This window comes from Bombus flavifrons, chromosome 15, assembly GCF_040668555.2.
Source record: "Bombus flavifrons isolate JBK064 chromosome 15, iyBomFlav1_principal, whole genome shotgun sequence".
Taxonomy (NCBI): domain Eukaryota; kingdom Metazoa; phylum Arthropoda; class Insecta; order Hymenoptera; family Apidae; genus Bombus; species Bombus flavifrons.
The window spans coordinates 8169787-8191563 of NC_138456.1; the positions used below are offsets into that span (position 1 = coordinate 8169787).

The 21777-nt window shown below is 34.9% G+C and overlaps 1 protein-coding gene across 9 annotated transcripts in view; it reads left to right on the top strand.

Annotated features, from left to right (window-relative positions):
- Nucleotides 1–21777, top strand: part of Ih (hyperpolarization activated cyclic nucleotide gated potassium channel Ih) — a 236678-nt gene that overhangs the window by 45494 nt on the left and 169407 nt on the right. For 8 of the 9 annotated variants that reach the window (XM_069128326.1, XM_069128327.1, XM_069128335.1 and 5 more), the window contains one exon: nucleotides 2058–2141. The exons of the other annotated variant lie outside the window; for it this stretch is intronic. In XM_069128326.1, coding sequence (XP_068984427.1) covers nucleotides 2058–2141 — 84 coding nt within the window. The remainder of the gene's footprint in view (nucleotides 1–2057; nucleotides 2142–21777) is intronic. 9 annotated transcript variants of the gene reach the window in all.

The following is a 21777-nucleotide window of genomic DNA, read 5'->3' on the forward strand; positions in this document are numbered from 1 at the left end:
TGTTAGAACCATATATTTTAATCAATTTTGGAGAGATATAGAACCATGTTCTAATGTATAATGTTATACAGTTATAATGTTATAATGTTATACAGTTGAATAGTAAATTAATATTTATTTACGACAAGAAGGATACAGTAAAATACTACTACAATCAATAAATGATGATTTTAGTATATTATAATACTTTCTACGTTTAATTATAAATTTATACTTTCTACATAAATGTGAAAAATATTAATTTTTAAAGAAATTTCTTCGTACTACGCTTTATGGTTAACTTGCTACAATTTTGCTTTGTTCCTTGATTATTATTTATATGCTATTCGTACTAATAGTAAAAGGACGATAAATGTTTAAAAGCATTTAATATTAAAAAAAAATATTCAGTACCCAAGTAAGGCAGTAAATATTTAAAAATTGTAAATATCTACATATTGAACAAATTATAAAATATTATAAAGAAATGCGATAATATGAATAGTTTTCATAGTATCGTTTTAAAGCTCACGATACTGTTTCTGAAAGAAAAAAGTTGTAATACTTCAACGCACGATATCGCAAGATCTATCCAATCTTTCGCTTTATTTACAAGAGAATTTCGATTAAGCGGTTTAGTCGGCGTGAAAAAAGACACGCGATAAACCAAAACACAAAGATAAATTAAAGAGAAGATATTAAACCTTCCTTTTGTTTCCCAAAATGAAGTTTTTCATTTGCTTCCTCCATTCGCATTGCAATGTCTTTGTTATGGCAATTTTTATTCTCGAACAACCAGAAGGTTTTGCTTTTTCAACAAAAAATTGTCACTAGTCGACGACGTTATTATTATTGAAATTGCGTAAAAACACAGAAAATTGTTAATCGATCCTCGTCACCGTAAATCATGTTTGTGATTCTTCCAACCTAGAGACAAATTTAGGAAAAATTCTATTAGGTCTAGGACAAGATTCTGTGTTTTTCATTTTATGTCTTATATGCTTTTTTAAAAGAAAACATGCCTTTGTTATTGAAATATTTTCTATCGGTAGATTGATAAGACAGATTGATAGAGTAAAATGTATAAAATATTCAAAGTATTCGTTATATTTAGCGAATGAAATAAATTTCTATTTAGATACCATTCCTTTAGTTACATTTATAAAGATGTGAATTTACATTAATATCTACAGTCTACAGTCTATCTCTGACATATTTACTGTTGATCTTAGTGATTTTCTTTCCATTTTTTAAATAACAAACACGTTGTCTCTTATATTATATAATGAATATCGTTTCTCACTGTAATATTGCTTTAGTTATTTAAAAATCATGAACCATTTCATAAGTATTTCTATTTATATATTATTGATTACTTATTATTTGTTCAGAAAGCTTTAGTTTCTCTTTCAAAGCACAACACGTAGGAAAGGCATACTTTCAGATCATTTCTCTTTGTCAATATAAATTGGATCATACTAAAACAGTAAAAACACAAAGTTTCTACAAGATTGAAATCAACGAATTTATACTATGGCAAAATCACATCAATTTGCATTACAAATTTTCTTATTTTGATAAAAAATTCTAAAACATATCGTTGTGCTAAAATATATTAGCTTTAATATACAGTCTTGTTAGAATAAAAATTAAAAGGAATTTTATTTTACTATATCATAAGATGTTCGTTTTAGGATGTGTTATATTTATCGATCTGAACTAATCGACTTATTATGTAACAAACGTAATAAAAATGAAATTTTGGCCCCATACACGACATAAAGATATTCCTTCGTACTGTAATTAATCTAGAAATCGTTGACTCACGCGCTAATTATATTCCCTTAATAAATTAAGTTTCTCATTGCTCTTTAAAAGTTCGACGAATTTAACGTATGAAGGACCACCAATTCATACCTTTACAAATAAATGTGAAGATTTAAACGAATGACGAAATGAGTTATAAAATGAAAAATACAGAATCCTTTTCTACGGTAGAATCGCTAAGTTGCAAAAATCTGTATGTTTACGTGGAACGTGACGAATTAATTCTGAACTTTTCTTTCCCTTTTATACAGTTGCCATGGAATTGAGAACCGACATGCCGCGAAACACGAAAAGCGTCCGTCACAGAAGCTCGAAACCTCCTGGCCATTTTCCTTGTAAGTCCAAACAAAGTTTCTTTGAAAAGTTGCTTGCTCGATCGGCTATTCAATCAAGTAGCTCGTCATTCTAAGGCTTTTCGGCTTCGTTACCGAAAGAAATTATTAAATAGAAAGGAATACTATGAAATATGTAGGTCACTTCCAAATGAGAAACCTTGGTGGGTCACACATGAGGAATGTGAAAGGTGTGGAAATGTTTCCCTTACGAGAAACTAGGTGTAAAATAAATATTTCATATTAAAATAGTTTAAGTTCTAAGCGGACGAGAGTTAACGCTTCTGTAAGCTTATTTTTTGTTTGACTTTCTATGGGAGGGAAGAAATGTGAATCGCTTTGCTCACTAGCATTGTGAAAATCGCAAGGACGAAGAGAACTTTGAATAATAAGTTCCCTAGTTATTTATATCATATTCATCATATCATATCATATATTTATTGACAATCAATATCACAATGTAATATTGCGATCTTTAAATCTTTAGATCTAAGATTTAATTTAGATTAATTTAGATCTAAGATGTTATTGCAACATTTAACAACTTAACATTCTAACAATCAACACTTTTATTTCCTTAAAGAAATTCCTTCTAAACGTTTACGAAACACAACGAAATTCGGATGTTCTCGCACGGTACAACAAATTTAACAATGTGATGTCCCAACATTTAACAATCCGACGCTCTAACAATTACCAACATCGCTATTTGTTTAAAGGAATTCTTCGCGAAAGGAAGGAATTCTTTACGAAGAACAACGAAATTCTTCAACGAGACGTTCTTACACGGTACAACGAAGATTCCTGAAAAAATCCGAAGAATCTAATATTCTTAAATTATCCTAACGTTCAGGCACGCACGCTTCTATTCCTTCGAAGGAACTCTTCACAGACGTTTGTCACAAGGGAATAGAATTCGAACGTTTTTACACAGTGTACCAATCCTTTAGAGAGAATTCTCTACTGTTATTTCTATTCTAGCATGTCCAACGTAAACATACTAACACTTCAATACCTATCTCTTTACGCGTCACCAATAATTACCAATAATTACCAATTTCCCTTAAATTCCGGAATCCAGGAATCGTCCATCAGTCACGTGCTAATTGTATTCCCCTAACGAATTCAATCTCCCATTGCCGTTTAAAAATTCGACGAATCGAACATTCGAATATCCAGCAATTCATACCCCTGTGGAAAGAATCTCTTATTCTTTGAATCGATGGAAAAACAATGAAATTTCGAGCGACACGCGTCGTCGTTCATTCGATGGGAATTCCTTTCGCATATCTTGCCCCGGCTTGACGCCATTTTTACGGTCAATATTTCCCCGCTAGACTAGATGTCACCCTTTACTTGGCCACCCTCACCCATTGGAAAGTTGTGCCACCCTCCGTGTGATAGCGCCACTGGCATGTTTCCAATTTCCACGAGGGCTGCCTCTTTGTTCGTCACATTCTATCGGCCGCTTTCTTGCTCCCGTTTCGCCTCGCTAAATTTATTCGTCGCCCGCCACTGCTTCTATCCGTCCGACCTTTTCAACGGTGAAACGTTTGCGAACGTTCCGAGCCTTGATCCACGTTATTCCGCGGAGATTGATGAAAAGTAAAAGTACAGACCGACTAAACCGGGTCACTTTGCTTTCGCGGATAGACATGTTACCATGAGAAACGCGAATCGTTAGCATTGTTACATAATTCTTTGCGATGCATTTTCTTCGAGCATTTTTGAAGCGGCAAGGATATTTGGAATTTTTCCATTTCCGAACAAGTACCGAACTTTTCCTCAAGTTTTACGGCTGCAAAATAGGATTCTTAAACAATTTTTCATGCTTGACTTAGTCATACTAGGAAGATTTTTTGAGCATTAGAACGTTTAGGGACGTTAATTGGCAGGTTGTTTGGTGGGTAATAATTTCTATGATTAAATGATATTAAATGTATAAACTAGTTTGGTGTCTTTAGGATTATTCATTTTTGTTTCCAAGATCGAATGTTCCTTGTTCTTTGGAAAAAAAGTTGCTTTTTTAAACTAAAATTAAGGCCAATTTTAAAACAAATACATTTATTGTTTAATTATATGCAACATCGAATGTGAAAAAATCAAATTCAAATATTTTCTCTTTTTGCCATGTTTTGAAGAAATTTTGAAAGAAATTATAATTTGTTTGTTGAATAATGAGCGTGATGAGTGCTTTTACGATAAATTGAATATTTCTTGATCTTTTGCTTAAATTTGATTTTGAATTAATTTACGCACGCAATAATAGCTTTTAATTTACACATATATATAGGCAATCACAGCAAGTACACAATAATTTTGATAAGTCAGCTAGAAATCCTCATAAATTTGTCTATTTTCTTGAATTTTTGGCGTTTGAAGGTTCGAAACTTTTGTTGCCAAAATTTCTTGAATCTAGTACAATCGTGTCAATATTCAAGTTCTTGAAATATGAGGAATATCCGAAATATATGTTGGTCGTAATTGTATTTCAAAGGATGTAATATTTTTCGAATTTTTGGCAAAAACACTTACAAAGAGACAAATGAATGAAGAATGACTACGAAAACACTTTCCTACAAAAATAAAGTAAAGTAAACGTTCAAACGATAACCAGGAGCATAATTCCTTCTCTTTAAATAGAATTATAATATTAGTAATATTAATATTAATTGATCGAATAATATATCGTTAGTTAGATATATATATATTTTTAGATTATAGATATATTTTTCCTATTTCATTTGCAATTTGGTTTCAGAACTGTTGACGCAACAACTTAATCTAGTTCATGAGATAAGAATTTATTGCTGAGTGGATGAGCGGTTGCGTTTCAATATTTCATTGTTGTGTCATCCAGAATTGCATTCGATTCGCGTAAATATATGCACGTTACGCAAAAGAAGCGCTTACAGAGTTGGTGATGTAATACAGATTACTATATCGGTTCCACATTTACGAAAATTAATACTAATAATAGAACTTCGTGGAACTTTAGAGTAGTCGTGGAATACAGAATTATAAATGGGGGAGTTGCAATAAAATCCTTTGCCATCGATACTTTGACAAATTTCTCAATTCCGAAGCGTTGTTTCGAACTTTATTACAGTTCCAATATTCCGCTTTGTAACTTTTCAGATTCGAACTCTGCGAACTCCTGTTATCAATTCACCGTTTTAGAAACTCAAATTTCTCCAATTAAGATTTTGTTGGTGTCATTAAACCGCGAAAAATTTTAATTTCTGCACTATATCATTCCAAATTCTGTTTTGGATTTTTAAATCTATATTTTACTATTTTAAGATTTTGTTGGTGTCATTAAACCGCGAAAAATTTTAATTTCTGCACTATATCATTCCAAATTCTGTTTTAGATTTTTAAATCTATATTTTACTATTTTCCAAGTGAATAAAAAATAATGTTACCTATATTACGTGCACATACATATTTTCTTATTTTTCTCGCTCATTCTAAACTTAAATGAGAGATTTTACATCTTCCTTCTCTTTATTCTCTCTATTTTCTTTTTATGTCGTACTACGTTATCTTCATAATATATAATAATCGTTCCACGTTTAAGAGCTGAAAAACACTACTAATGTGTTATTATAAACAGAAAATACAGGAGAAATGCATGATAACTTACTTGGCTAAAAGGGAGTATTTTAACGTGACAGATAAAACAGGGAACAACCTGCTAGGTCCAAAAATATAAGCCTTTTAAAAATAGCTGGTAAACCCACGAATTCTCATAAAACACCAAGGGCGTAACTAATCTTATGACAATCAATATTTTTACAATATTCAAGAGCTTAGTAAAAATATATAATGTGTAATTTCTAAATTAAATAAGGAGACAATTTTGGTAATATCAGATTGACGAATATAAAATGTGACTTATCATTACACTGCGAATAATTATGTATTTCTGAAAAAATTTAATGATGTGAAAACGTATATAATGCATATAATACATTAATACACCAACATATATATATGTGTGTATGTGTGTGTGAAATATTTGAATATTTGTTGTAATATTCGCCGAATGAAGAAATCTCTGTCTAAGTTCCATTTATTTGCTTGTGTTCATAAAAATGTGAACTTTCATGAACACTTTTCATAAATATCCGAAGTCTAGAATAGAAGAGAATAGAGAAAAGTTTAGAAGAATACCTATCATGTTCTTTTCCTGTATTCTTTTCAATTATTATAAATATGATTCTCGTAGGTAACGTTAAAATAACTTTCTTTGTTGTTGTAGCAACCCTATCTGTTAGAAACGTGTGTCGTATTGTGATTACTTGGCAAAAATAATTCTAACAAAAAGCAAGAATTAACAATTATTTAGAGGTCAATAACTATTGCTACGAAGCTTTTAAAATGTATATTCTTATAATTATAATTAAAGAAACAAAACGTACATAAAAAGTGTCATCATTCAAATATTATAAGAATATTCTAGTTCAAATACATACACTTTAACGTACCATGTGAATTCTGTACACTTCTACACGTTCAAATTTCTCCCAACAGCACAAACATCTATAGACGACTTGTAAAAGCTCAATTACATAACTAATCTCATAACAATTTCTTCGTCGTTCAAGAGGATATCCAATTCCAAACCGAAACAAAACGACAATTTCGATAATGCGAGGATGGTCTGACAGCGTATTGAATTTTATAATTATTAACCCCACTTGTCGTGTTTCTCCCCGTCGGTCATTAAATACATTCCAACACGACTTTAATCGAACGAACAAAAAGCCCAAGGATTCACCCCTGGCGGATAAATTTTGATAGTCCTCGAATAATCGTGGGCGTGCTTGACCTTAACACTGATTGGTCGATACCTTAAAATAGCCCTCGTGCCGGGCATCTGATAAGGCGGTTTATTTATAAATCTGACTCAACATATTCGCGCGCTCTCGCCCGTACATCGACGATGGAATTTCGTCGTCGTTCCGTCTTCACCGTTTCCTCATTGTCCGCGTAATCGAGTCCCTGGAACCCCGGGGTGCCAGAACATTTTTATTGATTTATCGATTCGTCCATAACCACAAACCGAAACGAGACAGATAGGCAGATAACGAAAAGCGAAATAAAGCCAGAAAGAGGAGCGGTGGGGGGAGGGGTGGAACGGCGGTTAGAAAACATAACAAACAGGCTGGAAATTGGTATCAGATAAGAAACCGCGATTCCGTTTGTACGTTCCGCGTTAGTTCAACCTTGGATCGGTTGTGCATTTTTCTTGCAAACGCAACCAGCCAACCTGTGCCCTTGGGAAATTATTGCCTTCGACGATGAATGGCTTCGCGAATGGGACAGGGGTATGTACTGGCTGCGTCTACAATTGCAGCAAGAAAGTCGATGGTTCTTGTTGCCTTTGCGCTTCCATTGTTATTTAAGTCAATGGAGCAGAAAGCCACTTGATGCTAGACAAAAGAAAATTTCTGTACAAACAGACCGGCACCAGATGGAATACTTGTCAACGAAGGTTTGGCTCGATGGTCACTCTCGGTTTCGTGAAACAGGCATGTAATTATTAGATTGGATTTCTGTCGTTAATGTTGTTTGTAGTAGTAGTCGATATTTAATTTCGACAAGATATATGAGAGATGGGTTTAGTATTCATATTCGTTTATTGGTATTCGAGGTGAAGGTATTGTATTTACTCAAGGATTCTATGGTACTTGGAGAAGAATCGGAGGGTTAAAGGAAAGAGTTTACTGGAGTAGGATGTTTAATATTCAAGAATACTGGTGGTATGTAGGAGTGCTTTCTCTTTTGTAGGTTTGATTGATACAAAGGTAGTAATGTTTAGTGCTTATTTTTTTTCTTTATTTGGATGAATTTTACGATCAATTCTCATTGAGAATTGTAAGTAAATTTTCTGGCGTGGTACTATGTCGTGTTTAAAAAGTATTTATCATGTGAAGTGCTTATTTGACACAGGAGACTTCCCTTTGTCGAGGAAAATATTTAACGAACGGGTATATTTCGAAAACGTTTAGAGGATGCAATTAAAATTAAAAGAAATGTTAGGCCGATTGCTCGAAGGAAATTTTACCGAACAGCTATAGATACTAGAATTGTTGCAAATTCAATACCACTTTTTATTTATAGACATTCACTACGGAATTAATCATTTTATTTATTTATTAACAATTCTACTCGTTATAACGACTATGCTGTATTTTATGACATAGCAAGTAATGTAAAAGAAGAAAAGGGTACTGAAGGGTACTCTGTATTCAAGGATATTGGAAATATATAAATGCTTTCTCTTGTGTAGGATTTGATTGATATCAAAGAATATTTATTGTAAATACTTCATGACATAAGAGAATTTTATTTATTGAAACAGATATAATACATCGTGAAGGAGAATTATATATTGTTTCAATCAAAAGATCATATACCTTCACAGCGTGAATAAATATTTGGCCAAAATATATTAAAGATGGTACATAATATAGGAAATTTTTATTATTTTACGTCTCATACTAAGACCGTATTATGAAGCATAGAAAAACAAATTTTATTTACACGCATATTCGCTAGAAAAATTCCAAATCTTATTTATTTATGAAACATACTACCCATCGTAATCTACTTTCTGTAATACAAAAATTCCATTTTGTTACAGAAGAAAGTTCTAGACATTAGTAACGTATCCATCCGAACGTCTTCGATAAATCAAAATTCCCCTCTCCTTAACCCTTTCTCCAAAGAACGTCGCTGCGTGGTAACTCACCCAAATAAAATCCATCAATCATCCACACAATAAACCAAAATCCCCCGGTGTCTGACAGCGCAACCGTGAAAAACAACGTTATCAAAACCTCGAAACACCCGTAACCGAGTTTCCATAATCTTGTATCTTCATCTCGAATCAAGGACCTCGACCTTCCTTCATCGATGACCGTTACTGCCATCTTTTTCCCCTCGTCCCTACCAATTCCAGGAACATCCAGCCCCGTGGCTGGTGTAAAGAAAGAAAGGGCACGAGAGAGGAAAATCGAGGCTCGAGGAACGGGAATCGAGTGTGCGCAGTCGCGGGACTGTTCGATGTCGCGGAGCAGTCATCGTGGAGAGCGACGAGTTTCTCGCCGCGTGTACACGTATATATCAGGCGGGAGGAGCGGTCGTCCGGTTGTCCAGGATCGCGATAATCGGGTGAAAGGTAGACGGTGACTTGCAGTGCCAAAGAGAGGCCAAAGTGCGATCGAATCGACGAATAACGATCGCACGACTTAATCTTCGAGGAGACACGTTGTCTCTTCGAGAAAGCTCCGTCCAGTCCATTCGAACGATCCTAATGGCCGCCAGGACTCGATCGAACCACCCACACAGACACGTAAATGTAATCCTTTAATCGTGTGCTATTTAAATATTCGAGACATGAGATGGACGTGAGAGGCTCCTCGAGGATCGAGGCGAAACCTCGCGACAACCGTGAACGAATCTGCTCCGGTTTCGACGATCATTCGTTGAAAATCGTTGTCTTCGTTGAGAGACCTGGTGCATCGATCGCGAAATACGAGGCAACCGATCGTCGGTACGGGCAGAACCTTACGAGCTTCCGGGAGCGGCGTGCGGCCTCCTGAAAAACCAGCCCGCTTCCCGATCGATCCCGGAATATGACCTTCGAGTCACGTGTGCCGCGGCGCGACACGCAAGTCACCGATACGAGCGGTTCCGACTCACGAGGCGGACTGGACATCGATCACGAGGATCGCGCGCCGCGGCGGACTTTTCGACGCTGACGCGCCGGACGCGGGATTTTCCCTTCCGGGACGACACGACACACTGCCACACGGGGGTGAGAAAGAGAGAACCACGGGGATCGATACGAGCAGCGGGAAAGTTGCTGAGAGGAAGGAATCGAGTCGTGGACCGGGTCAAACAGGAATTGCAAATTCGAACCAAGTTTCACGCTGTTCCGTCGACTAAATCGGAAATTTTTGGTGCACGTCGATTAAGAGGGTGAATCGATGTCGCAGATACGCGTGCAGGAAATACATGAGATATTTGAAGAAGAGGAAGAATTCGAGGAGCTCTGGAAAGTTGACGGGTGATAAATGCTTTGGATGAGAGCAGGAATTTGTTCTTCTGGCTCGTGATTATGTCACAGATCGGATGAAAAATTTTCGTCGAGTATCGATAAAGAAGGTGATTCGATGTATATGTAGATACTCGTACGGGGAACGTATGGAATATTTAAGGAACGAGACGAATTATAAACTGGAAAGTTGATGGTGAATGAAACTTGGTTCTGGTTCCTGACTCGTGGTTATGTCAAACGAGTGGAGATTCCTGGAAACACAATGATAGACCGTAAACATCGTACAGGATAGGCTTGATTCCCTGTCAATAATTTCTGTGTTCTAATTATTGTCTTGATCGACGAATCAGAGAGTAATCTCGAGCAATCTATTTTATTTATCAACAAGATGGTGAGCTGTGATTGTTCTTCGCGAGAATCGAGGTTGGACGTCTGTCAATGATGTCAGTGTTCTGTTGACCTCACGTTCCATAGATGTACGATTCTGTTCTATAGTTGCAACCGTGGTTACATATATATCCACGATTCTATTCTATAGTTACAGCTGTGACTAGATATTCACGTAAATTAACAATGAGATTCTATATCGGTCGAACGATCGACGGTGAACTGTGATTATCCGTTCTGTCAATAATGATTTTCATTTCGTTGAATCACGACCGAATGCTTTGCTTTGCACAGAGTCGATCGATTATCTAACCGTGACCACTTCTCACGTAAATTGGACCTCGATAATCGATGCGAAACCAGTGCAACCAATCCCATCGATCTTCGGCTTGCGAGCACATGACTATCCAGAGAAAGAGAAAGAAGAGGACAGTGAATTATCAGCGTTTTTCGAACAAATTTCCATTCGAAATTAATCAACGACACGAGTGTTTCGATTCTATTGATTATGAAATAAACTTCACGAGACAATTCTTTTTTTTTAGACTCTTATTAATAAGAAACGAACAAGAGGTGATTTATGACTAAGAACCGCGATATCCATGAATAACACCAGTGTTCTAATCGTGTGGCCAGCCACCGGTCGAAGGCGATATCACAGAGGATTCTTTGTTTAGAACTGTTCTTCTACTTTTCGCTCAATTGCCCGCCTTCGAGGAGAAATCAGTCAATACGTCCGCTATTCTGATCGTTTTCTCCGTAAATAGAAAATAGGAAACTATAAAAGGCAGTAATAAACGAAAAAAGAATCGTCCTTGAAAAATGGACACGATAGATCGATCAGACGATAAAAAAACGCTTGGTGATAAACGCAGAGCTTATTACCCGTTCAGTTTTCTACCAGCCGCAGGGTTTTTCTATTCAGCTTTTGTCGTAGTTTTATCGTCAATTTAGAGAGTTTTTTGAGCACGAGAGGTCGGCATACCGTCACCGCGTGATCGATAATCGCAGCTTCATTTCGAAAACATCCTTGGACGGGCTCGTTCAAGGACCACGTTCGAATGATCGAACCACTCGAAGGAGAATACGTAGGATCGATATTATTCTCGGCCACGTGACGTGATATGTAATCTACCGTCAAAAATAGAAGAAAAATACGAAATCACATGATCCCTAAATACTCAGGGATTCGCGCTAGGTTTCGATAAAATCGTCCACATGTTTTAGAAATATCTATTAATGCAAAAGTATCCATCCAAGAAGCGTTGAAAGCTGGCTATGTTGATTCCTGGCCTCCTGGAGTACGGGTTGTAGAATGTCAGAGGCTCGTTTTCACAACGCGCATGTCCAGTGCCTTGACTACCAACGGGACGCCTATACCTTGGCCGACGTTGCGAGCCACTAGGGTTTCAAGGGGGTTGAGCGAGGATAGAAGAAGGAAAGGAAGGAGAGAAAGAGAGAAGCAGAAGCAGCGACGAGTATCAAAGTTGCTCGTCGTGGTGCTCGCAATAAAGTAACCGTGATAAAAAGCGAGGCCTGTCACTCGCGGCTGGACGGTGTAGCGTGGAAGACGTGGAGAGAGCGTAGAGAGCCATCGAAGTGGCTAAAGTTTACCCGGAAAAGTTGAAGTGGTCAGAGAAGAAAAAAAAAAAAGGAAAGAAAGGGAGTAAGAGGAAGACGAGCAAATTGGTTCAACAACTCCGTTCAAGTTCAACAATTAATCATTGGCTGTGCTGTTACTCTTCGTCTGAGCTTAAAAAATAGCGACTAGTAAATCAATCGTGAAAGACATCCCAAAAACAACATAGAGATTCAAAGAAGATACAGAAGTAAACAGAGAGAAAGATATTTTTGCTACGTCCTTTCTAGCGTTCGAGACGTACACACGTGGTCGTCGATTTCAACGTCCATTTAAACAGACTGACTACTCAGCCTCCAATTTCCAAAGAGGATTTATTCAAGCGAAGAAATCGAGGATATAACAAAAGGAAGATTCTTAAATCCGAATCACCGTCCCACTGTACGTTTCTATCCTCCGTTTTGCTACTCTTCACGTACGTAGACGTGACGCTTTGCTCAACATGACATTCCGTAATATCTTGCGGAAGTGCATTGACAAGACGCGCCAGATAATTGGCCACGCGCTGAAGAGGTGAACCGTTGAACTCGTGTGCACGATGTCGAGCTGCAGCAAGAGCACGTGATCGCTGGTACAGTCAGGAACAGGTGGAAGTTGGTGAACAACGCGGTTATTAAGGGTCTGACGTGGGAGGATGACGAAGTACGGATTGGCCAGGCTGGCACTTTGGAGGCCGAGACGTTCGGTTACTTCGCAGCCAACGAGCCAGCAGGAAAACAACCCTCTGATGTATGCCGAGAGCAGTTTGTTGTATGTTGTTTGAGAGCGAACACTGTTGTCGCGCAATCGCTGCTGGCTTCCGTGGCTGGATGAATCTGGCCGTGTGCTTTTGATGTCTCACCGATCAGATGTCCAGTTGTACCAGTTGGTCTTTTTTAATAAAGCCATCCGAGACCATTTATTTTTTTCGTTGTCGCTTGATTCCGCTTGCACATATCACTGCCAGAGCTGAACGAAATCTAGGAGGAATTTTGAAACAATAATTTTAGAAAAATTATTTGCTATTTAGAAGATTTTTAGAGCGATTGACAGATTGCAATTCTTTGGTGATTGGACAATTTTTGGGCTGTCTGATTATTCGAAATTTTTTGATACTTGAAAGAAATTGAAATTATCTTTTGATTTGATTTGGTTTGATTCGAAAAATTGTGGTTTCAGTAGAACTCTTTCTTTAGATATGATATTCCGTTGATATTGTTATTTGAAAAATTGGTAAATTGATTTTACTACGTACATTGGCACCCTTTTTGTTCTAATTTTCCTATTATGTAAAGACAGAATTTTGCTTATTTAATTCATTAAGGCATCCTATGAATGATGCAGATTTTTCAGTACGTGTATTAAGTAATATTAAACGATTTATTTATTAGTAATTAAGTAATCCACAGTTATTTACCAATTGTCTACTTTATTAACATTATATTAATTTCAATTTTCCTGAAAATTATGTTATTAATTGAAATTTCATGAATTCTATCCAGTCTCTAGGTCGAACTAACTTCGATTGAGAAAGATTTAACCTGAACAATCCCTTATTAATCATTTTACTAAGTAGCTTACAGAACCAATAAGTATCCACAAAATTTGAACACAAGAAACAAATTAACTTTCTCTCGCCAAACGCGAAGAAGGGAAAAGTCATTTTGTTCAGCTCTGCCACTCTTCGATCCCTAAATTTCATCCCCCTTCCACAGCGTACGTACGCGTACACGTAAATGCGCTTTATTTGTCGCTTTCAATGTGTCTGCAACGTTTTGAGGAACACCAGGGGAGCTGTATAACGATCGCTATGACGAGGGCACGCTGTATAAAACGATCACACGCATGTAGCGATTGATATTTACATAAACGACACACACGGAACTACGTGGCTGAAATTGGCCATCCGATCAAGGGATGAACCTTGGTATTTTGAAGAAACGAAAGAAGGGACGCGAAATGTCTCGGCGTTAAATAGCGCGAGAGACAGCGTGGATCGAGCGCTTTTTCACCGGCGAAATCTGTTGATAAAGTCGCGTAATTTGTCACGACAGCGATTGATGAGCACGCTTTATTCAGCGCAGCACGTGCGTTCCCGATCGTGAAACACGCTCGAATCGATTACAGGACTGCCGGACGTTCATTTTCTCCCGCCTGATGGATATCGTTGCCGGTAAACACGATTTTTGTCGCACGACGCTCGCTCTCTCTTTTTGTTACCAGGTTTGTTTGCTTTGGGAAGCAAGAGGTTTTGTTACTCGTAGAGGGTGAAAAGTGGGCGATGTTATACGCTAGAGGATTGTAGGGTGGTTGAGAAACGCAATTTATTGGGTTTAGGTTAGGTTCGGATATTATACGATATTACACGCTAGAGGAATATAGGGTGTTTCAGAAGCTCGATTTATTGGGTTTCGCGCTGAACTGGTTGCAAGTGAATTTGATATTTACGAAAAATGTGATGTTAGTTTCGTAGTTACGCAAAGTATGTTATATTCGTGAATTATTCGATATTTAAAATTTCTTATTTTTTATTTCTGAGAAATAAAGACAACAGAAGGTAATTGTTGGTGCCTCAGAAATTGCAGACTTACGACGATGAAACTATTTATAAAGCGAAGATATTTGTATAAAATATCCGAGACTCTTTTAAATTGCAATATCTTATTTTTAAGTTTGAAGAAGTAAAAGTAACGCGAGGTAATTCTTGGCGTCTAGAAAATTAAAACTTAATCGAAATGGAATTTTCTTGTCAATTTGTAAAACATTTTTATGAAATATTTTGAATTTATTAAGACCTAGCAGTGGTATTTAATCCTTAGTAGATATTATGGGCTGTAGATGACTACAATCATTTGACTTATGTTTAAATTAGATTACTTGAGTTTAGGATATTTAATCCACCACTAGTATCATTACGTCACAAGTATTTACCTAACACACGATAATTGGACACGATAATAGGTTAGACTATATAATTTTATGTCTTTAATATTGTATACAATTTTTAATGTCTTTAAAATTTAATCACTTAAAACTTACCTAAATTATTGTAATTCCATAATTTATTCACGTAAAGTACAGAATGCAAGATAAAAATACCCCATGTGAAATTAAATAAGTATCTTAAACGAAACTCTCATGGTTCGATGGTACCAATTAAAAATGGTAAACTATTTTACAGATTTTTATTTCTTTTACAGATTATTATACATATAAATTTCGAATTTTTATTTTCTCTCATTTAAATTTCAAAATTAAGTCTAAATCTTATCTAAATTTTCCTTTCCCATAAATATTCGTTCTGCGACTTACATTACAATTTTCAGGACGATTTTAACGACAGATGTGTAGTATGTTAAAAAACAGCAGGTGTATTGTTTTGAGCCTATACCGCGAACTATGGAAAATTGTGCGTCGTTTGGTAGCGCAAATAATCTATAAAATCAGTTGTTATCGTAAAGCGAATCCATATGTGGCATAATTAGGCTATAGGCGATGACCTCGGTCATCGAAGGACGTTTCATCATTTAACGTTTCATGAGTCACTTTTTTCATTTCTATGTTTCGTATAAATCCTGGGATGTAATGTGCGCATAACGATACTTTTAGGATAAGTATGGTGGACAAATGTAGTTGAGACTTTCTTTTTAATTTGTAACAGTTTGTTTGAGCAACTTTTCTCTTCGTGTGACTACAGTTGTTTGCAAGTATAAAGATACGGGAATTGTTCATTTCTTTCTACTATTCGAGATATCCAATTTACTACTAAAATGTTACGCGTAGAATTATAAAAATTTCTGCATTGTCAATCTCTTTGTACTGTACGTATTTCATGGAATTTATATTTATACAATTTATTATTAGTTTAAGACAGTTCCGAGGGAAAAAATTGATTGAAAAATTCTGAGAAAAAGTTCTGAACTCGACATTATTAGAGTTGAGCAATTTTGAAAAAAGTTTTATACTAAACATTATAAGAATCGAAAAATTGTGTACTTCTTAAGAAACTCTTTAGATTTAATTTTATTATTTAGTTAAATACACGGTATTATAAGCATTTCTAAAAAAAAGTGATAATAAACATTTTTAAGAGGATAAACCACAATTGAAAAATCCATTTCAACGAACCACAAAAGAAAAGGAAATTTTCCGCAGAGTGGAATTCTTGGGAAACAATTCCTGGGAAAATTCGTACATGTAATTGTATTATTTAATTAAACGCATCGTACTAAAAGTTCTAAACACATCACAGTAGCCATTCTAAAGCAGAAATATCACATTCAGACTCCCAAAAAGCTGAGAAAGAAGAAAACCTCTTTCAACCACGAAAGAAAAGCTATTTTTCTTCTCACTCACCGCACAAAAAGTGAGGAGAATATTTCACAGAGTTTCAAAGTTTCTACAAAAATTTGTCATTGTATCATTTCGTTATTTAATTAAACATGTCACATTAGAAATTCTAAAGACACGACAATATCAATTCTAAACTAAAAATGTCAGTCGATTTAAAAATCTTAGAAAGAAATTTCACTTCCCATAGAGAAAAAGAAACCTCACTAACCAAGTACAAATGAAATTTTCATGTAAAGAAAAGGACATTTTTCTTCTCGTCTATCAAACAGAAAAGCAAACTATTCCACTCGATCAAAATCCATCGTTTCTAATATAAATTCACAAACCAAAAGGTACATACGGTACGTACAATTGCGTATCAAATTTCCACGAGATCGTCGATGCTATTCGATCACGTAAAATGAGAAAATATTGAAAAATCGACGAAGAGGAAACCAGTGAGATAAAACGAATGACAACTGGGCGCGAGAGTAAGAAGCCAGGTGGCCAGCTGATGCGAATCGATAAATGTTTATACATTTCACGCCATGCTATAGGCATTCGGCCGATGGTGCTGGTGTATTTCCGTGGATGGTACATGATTAATCGAGTAACTGACCTTTGCGGCTATATTAGCACAATGTACAGCTGTAGCCATCGGAGCCCCGAAGGTACATAGACGGAAATAAAAATGCTCCGCTGGATTTACGCTCCCTCATTCTTTGTGAACCAGTGTCGTGAACGTTGTCGATCATTTTACGATCGTTTATTAGCCATTGACAGGTCGTAAACGCCACTGGATCGAGAAATCGTAAAAGATAGTCGCTACCTCAAGCAAAATAAATCGAATGGTCTAATAGAGAACAGTGTGTACCTATAGAATTCGGGGCAGATCGTTAAATTAAAGCCATCCATTGGCTGCATTTTCTTCGTTTTAAAGAAGGCAATGTGTATATTGGAGGATTGTAGGAATTTGCGTTGTCTCCGAAAAAGAGATGAACGATAGAACAGTTTTAGTATTATATAAAATGATGATCAATCGACTGTTTTAATTTGTCTGTTTTAATCAATACAAAATGTGGAAAGGCTGTGTAAAAGTAATTTTATTAAAAGAACAATAAATTAAATTATCGTTTATAAATAATCGTTTATTATAAAATAAAAAATTCATTAGAATAAGAGATACTTTATAGAAGCCCATTTTACACAATACGAAACATCTTGAGACATTCACTCTTTGCTTTCTAGAATAGCTACATCTGTACTTTCTTTCTTCATTTTAAACTCTTCTTCATCCACTTCAGACAAACTACGCAGACGTACTCAGGATGTATTCATCCACGTCTAGTCGAAACCTTGGATGGCCATGCAATATTCTTTTATTCTAATCTCAAGAATTCTTGCTTCTTCCACGTATCTCTAATACTCGAAACTCAATTACTGGCAATGAACATTCATATAAAATGGCACGCGAAAGTATTTGAACATTTATCGTAGAAAACATACGTGGATATATTAGGAGTATTATACAAAACTTTTTGAATGTGATTATGTCGGTAAAATTCTAGACAAATCTGAAAATGTACATAGAAATTACAAGGCAATACGAACATTGGATTAAACTTATCAAGAACTAATCAATAGACTGCGGATTTTTATGCAAATTCATATTTTTAAGAACATAATTAAAAAAAGAAGATGGTTTTCAATTCAATAGAAATTGGTTTTACGTACTAAATGTTATAGAAAGTATCACTCACTAAATGTTGTAGCACTATACTTTAAATATTTTATACATTTTTTAATACCATGCGCATTCTACATAATTTTGCACTTTCTAATTTCCCATAAATTTATAAAAATAATACAGTCTACTAATCAATATACACAAACGCTGTCGCTCAAAACTTTGGAATCATTTCTAAGATTCATGGTTTGTGAAAAATACGAGCCAAAGTAATATAGCGCAAATACTTTAATAAATTAGTAAATTCTGGTTCTCATATTGCTGTTGCAAATTTGATGTTATTAGCCTTAAATGATCAGTTTACGGAATATTTGCGCAAGCATAACCTGTGTAACAGATATTTATAGGAGTATACAAGAGTTTCTAGGAACAAAGTGGATAAAAGATAATTTTCCCTTGCGTTAGAAAATGCTGCAGAAATTAACGCTCGGGGATGTAATACCTCCGCATAGTAAAGGAGGGAAACTCGATTTTCAAACTTTTTATCTCCGCGTTGTTTTCGCACTTAGTAGCTCGTGTATGTTAAAAGTTTGACCTTAAACATGATGAAAAGCGTGAGACAATGCTATACAAATACGAAGATAGTTTGTATAATAAAGATACGTTTGGAAATATCGTGAAAATAAGTATAGGAATTTAATAAAAAATATTGCAACAACAATATGTTGCATTAATCCACGGTATGGTATTCTATGAAATATTATAATATATTATTCGTTTTAGTAATTCATGATTTTCTATATAAATATAATTCAATGAATAATAATTCAGTTCATATTTTACTGTACTCATATCATGTTTTAATAATCTAATTCATGTCCCAGGTAATTTATAATTGATAATTAATTTAATTTAATTTCTCTACACTAAAAACTCACAGACAATTTAAATGGCATACTGCAATGAAATATTTACACTTGATAAGTTTTACTATCTTAATAACTATTTCAAATATCTTCCATTCTGTTGAGTACACAACTGTATTAAATTTTTGTACGAAATTAAATTTCTTTTATTATAGAGAAATAAAAATTACTGTCATATCATCTTACATACTCTCCATTAGCTAATACAATGAACAATAAGTATAAGTAGAAAGAGCCGTTAATAATGTTAGTCTTTAATTTAAAAAAAATATATAATATATAAATAAAATTTTGGAAAAGATACAATCTAAGAAGATCATAATATGAAGAAAGTATTATTCTATATTTTCAATTTATATCTTCATATAGAATCCCCGCCTACCTCATTGATTCGCTAGTTACAAGACACCCTACATATAATTTAAAGTTCTGAAGTATTTCTAATCTGAAGATTATTTTGCTCATGACATATCCTGCAAAAGGCATGATTTCCAACTGGAATTGATTCGGTGAAAAATACAGGAAAAGTTTCTCGAACTGTGATTCATATGCAGAAGAAGACAAGTTCATTCGTTATTACTCGATAAGTGTTGAAAACTCGTACGTACTTTCAGCAGCATTATAGTAAGCGGAGATATACGTTCTTGCTTGGTTTGTTCTATTATTGAAAGATTTCCCACTCGTCTTATACGCCTCATAATATTTGTGAAATTGAAAAAGATGGCTGTAAATGTCATGGAATATCGTTGTTGACTAAATCATTCATCGGAATATAGAATTCTGTAGCATTGAAATAATCGCATAAACTGCGTTACGTAAATTGCGCTTATCTTTGATAATTTTGCTAATGAACGTGTTAGACATATGTAATTAATGACATTATCTAACTAGTGACATTACATTACATTACATTATTAAATTTGGTTTGTACTAATCTAATACAATAGATATTTGATTTTATCTCCTTCTTCTATTGGTACTAAATGTTACTCACAATTACACATTTATTAAATTACAATATGCTAGATTTCTAATTTGATCCACGATAATCAATTTCATTTATGCTTCTAATGATTCTCCTAATTTTCAAGTATTTTAAGCGTTTACTAAATCTACGTACTTGTTACAATTTCAGATTCACTTTGCTTCCATAGAAGCTTAATTAATAAGTTCTCTGGCGTATCAAAATTTTTCATCCTTTTAGTTTGAGTTCAACGAACCAGTTGGGACTACGCAGCAATTCCAAACTTTTAGTTGACAATGCACCTTAGTCTGACTAAATCCTCAACGAAAAACTAAAATACTGTATCGTACACAAAACTAAAACCTAAAGTCCAGTATTATGAACAAAAATACTATACGACACAAAATTTATTGTACAACAACGAAGCAACTGCACCTAAATATTCCTTGTTAATTTTTTCACAAACGAATCCTTTTCTCGCGTTTGAAAAAAGTTACTTTTCATTAATTATTAATAATAGGAGTGCATTATCCAGATGGTTATGTAAAGAGGACATAATATATAGATATACTAAGACTTAAGATCAGTTTTACCGAAATTAAATACATTTACCGTATAGTTAATTAGGCTGCGAATTTTTGTGTATTTATAGAAAACACAAAATATGGCAAAAATACATATAATGCATACGTTTCCAAAGTACAATATTCGTTAAAATAATAAAACAGGTGAAACAAACTTTCGCTTCGATTCCACTTTTTAGTTGTATTTTAGATTGCATATCATTTACGTTACATTTCCTCAACTGTATTCATGCAAGTATGATTTCGCAATTTCATACATTTATGAATGCGGCTAAAGAAATATAAGAAATGGCACATGTTCGATCGATTAAGTATCATAATAAATGCATTACCTTGGGTATTTTCTATACTTTTCAATACTATGTGTATTCTATACATCTCTTGCATATTTAAATTCCCTATAGACATCCACCTTCTTCTTACAACGTTACATATACGTGAAAGGATTAACTTAATATATAATGTAAACAAATATATAATAATAATTAATAATAATAATATATAAACAAAACATATGGTGAAATTGAAGTATCGAGAGTAAGTATGAAATTTATTCATCGTATTTGTTCATCGAAATGGGTATAATTTATTATCATTGAACATCTTACATGTACGTAACACGGTTTTCTGATGTCCTGGGTCCGTCTGTCGGTCTGTCTGTTCGACTTTGTCCTTTTTCCTGGTTTATGTGTCGCAGGTTCGCGACCGTGGTATGCTTTCGACCGTATTGATCTGGTTTTACCCCGCATTCCACATCCCCACGCAACCCTCTGCACCTTCTCTCCCCTCTGGGTACGTGTATGCATATCTGTACAACAACCCCCTCCTATTCCTTCTGTATTTTAATAATTTTTATCAGTTCGAGGGAACTCGAACGGAGATCTTTCCAAACAGCCGAAACTTCTCACAGAGTGATGGATTAAGAGTTGACATTTTCGAAACTCGAGACTGGATTCTTTTCCTATGTTATTGGTGAACAGAGTTTTATTTTTGACAAGAGAACTATTCTTTTGTTATTGGAAGTATATAATTCAATTTTCTTCCTCCTTTTTTCGAAGTTGCCAGTGTTT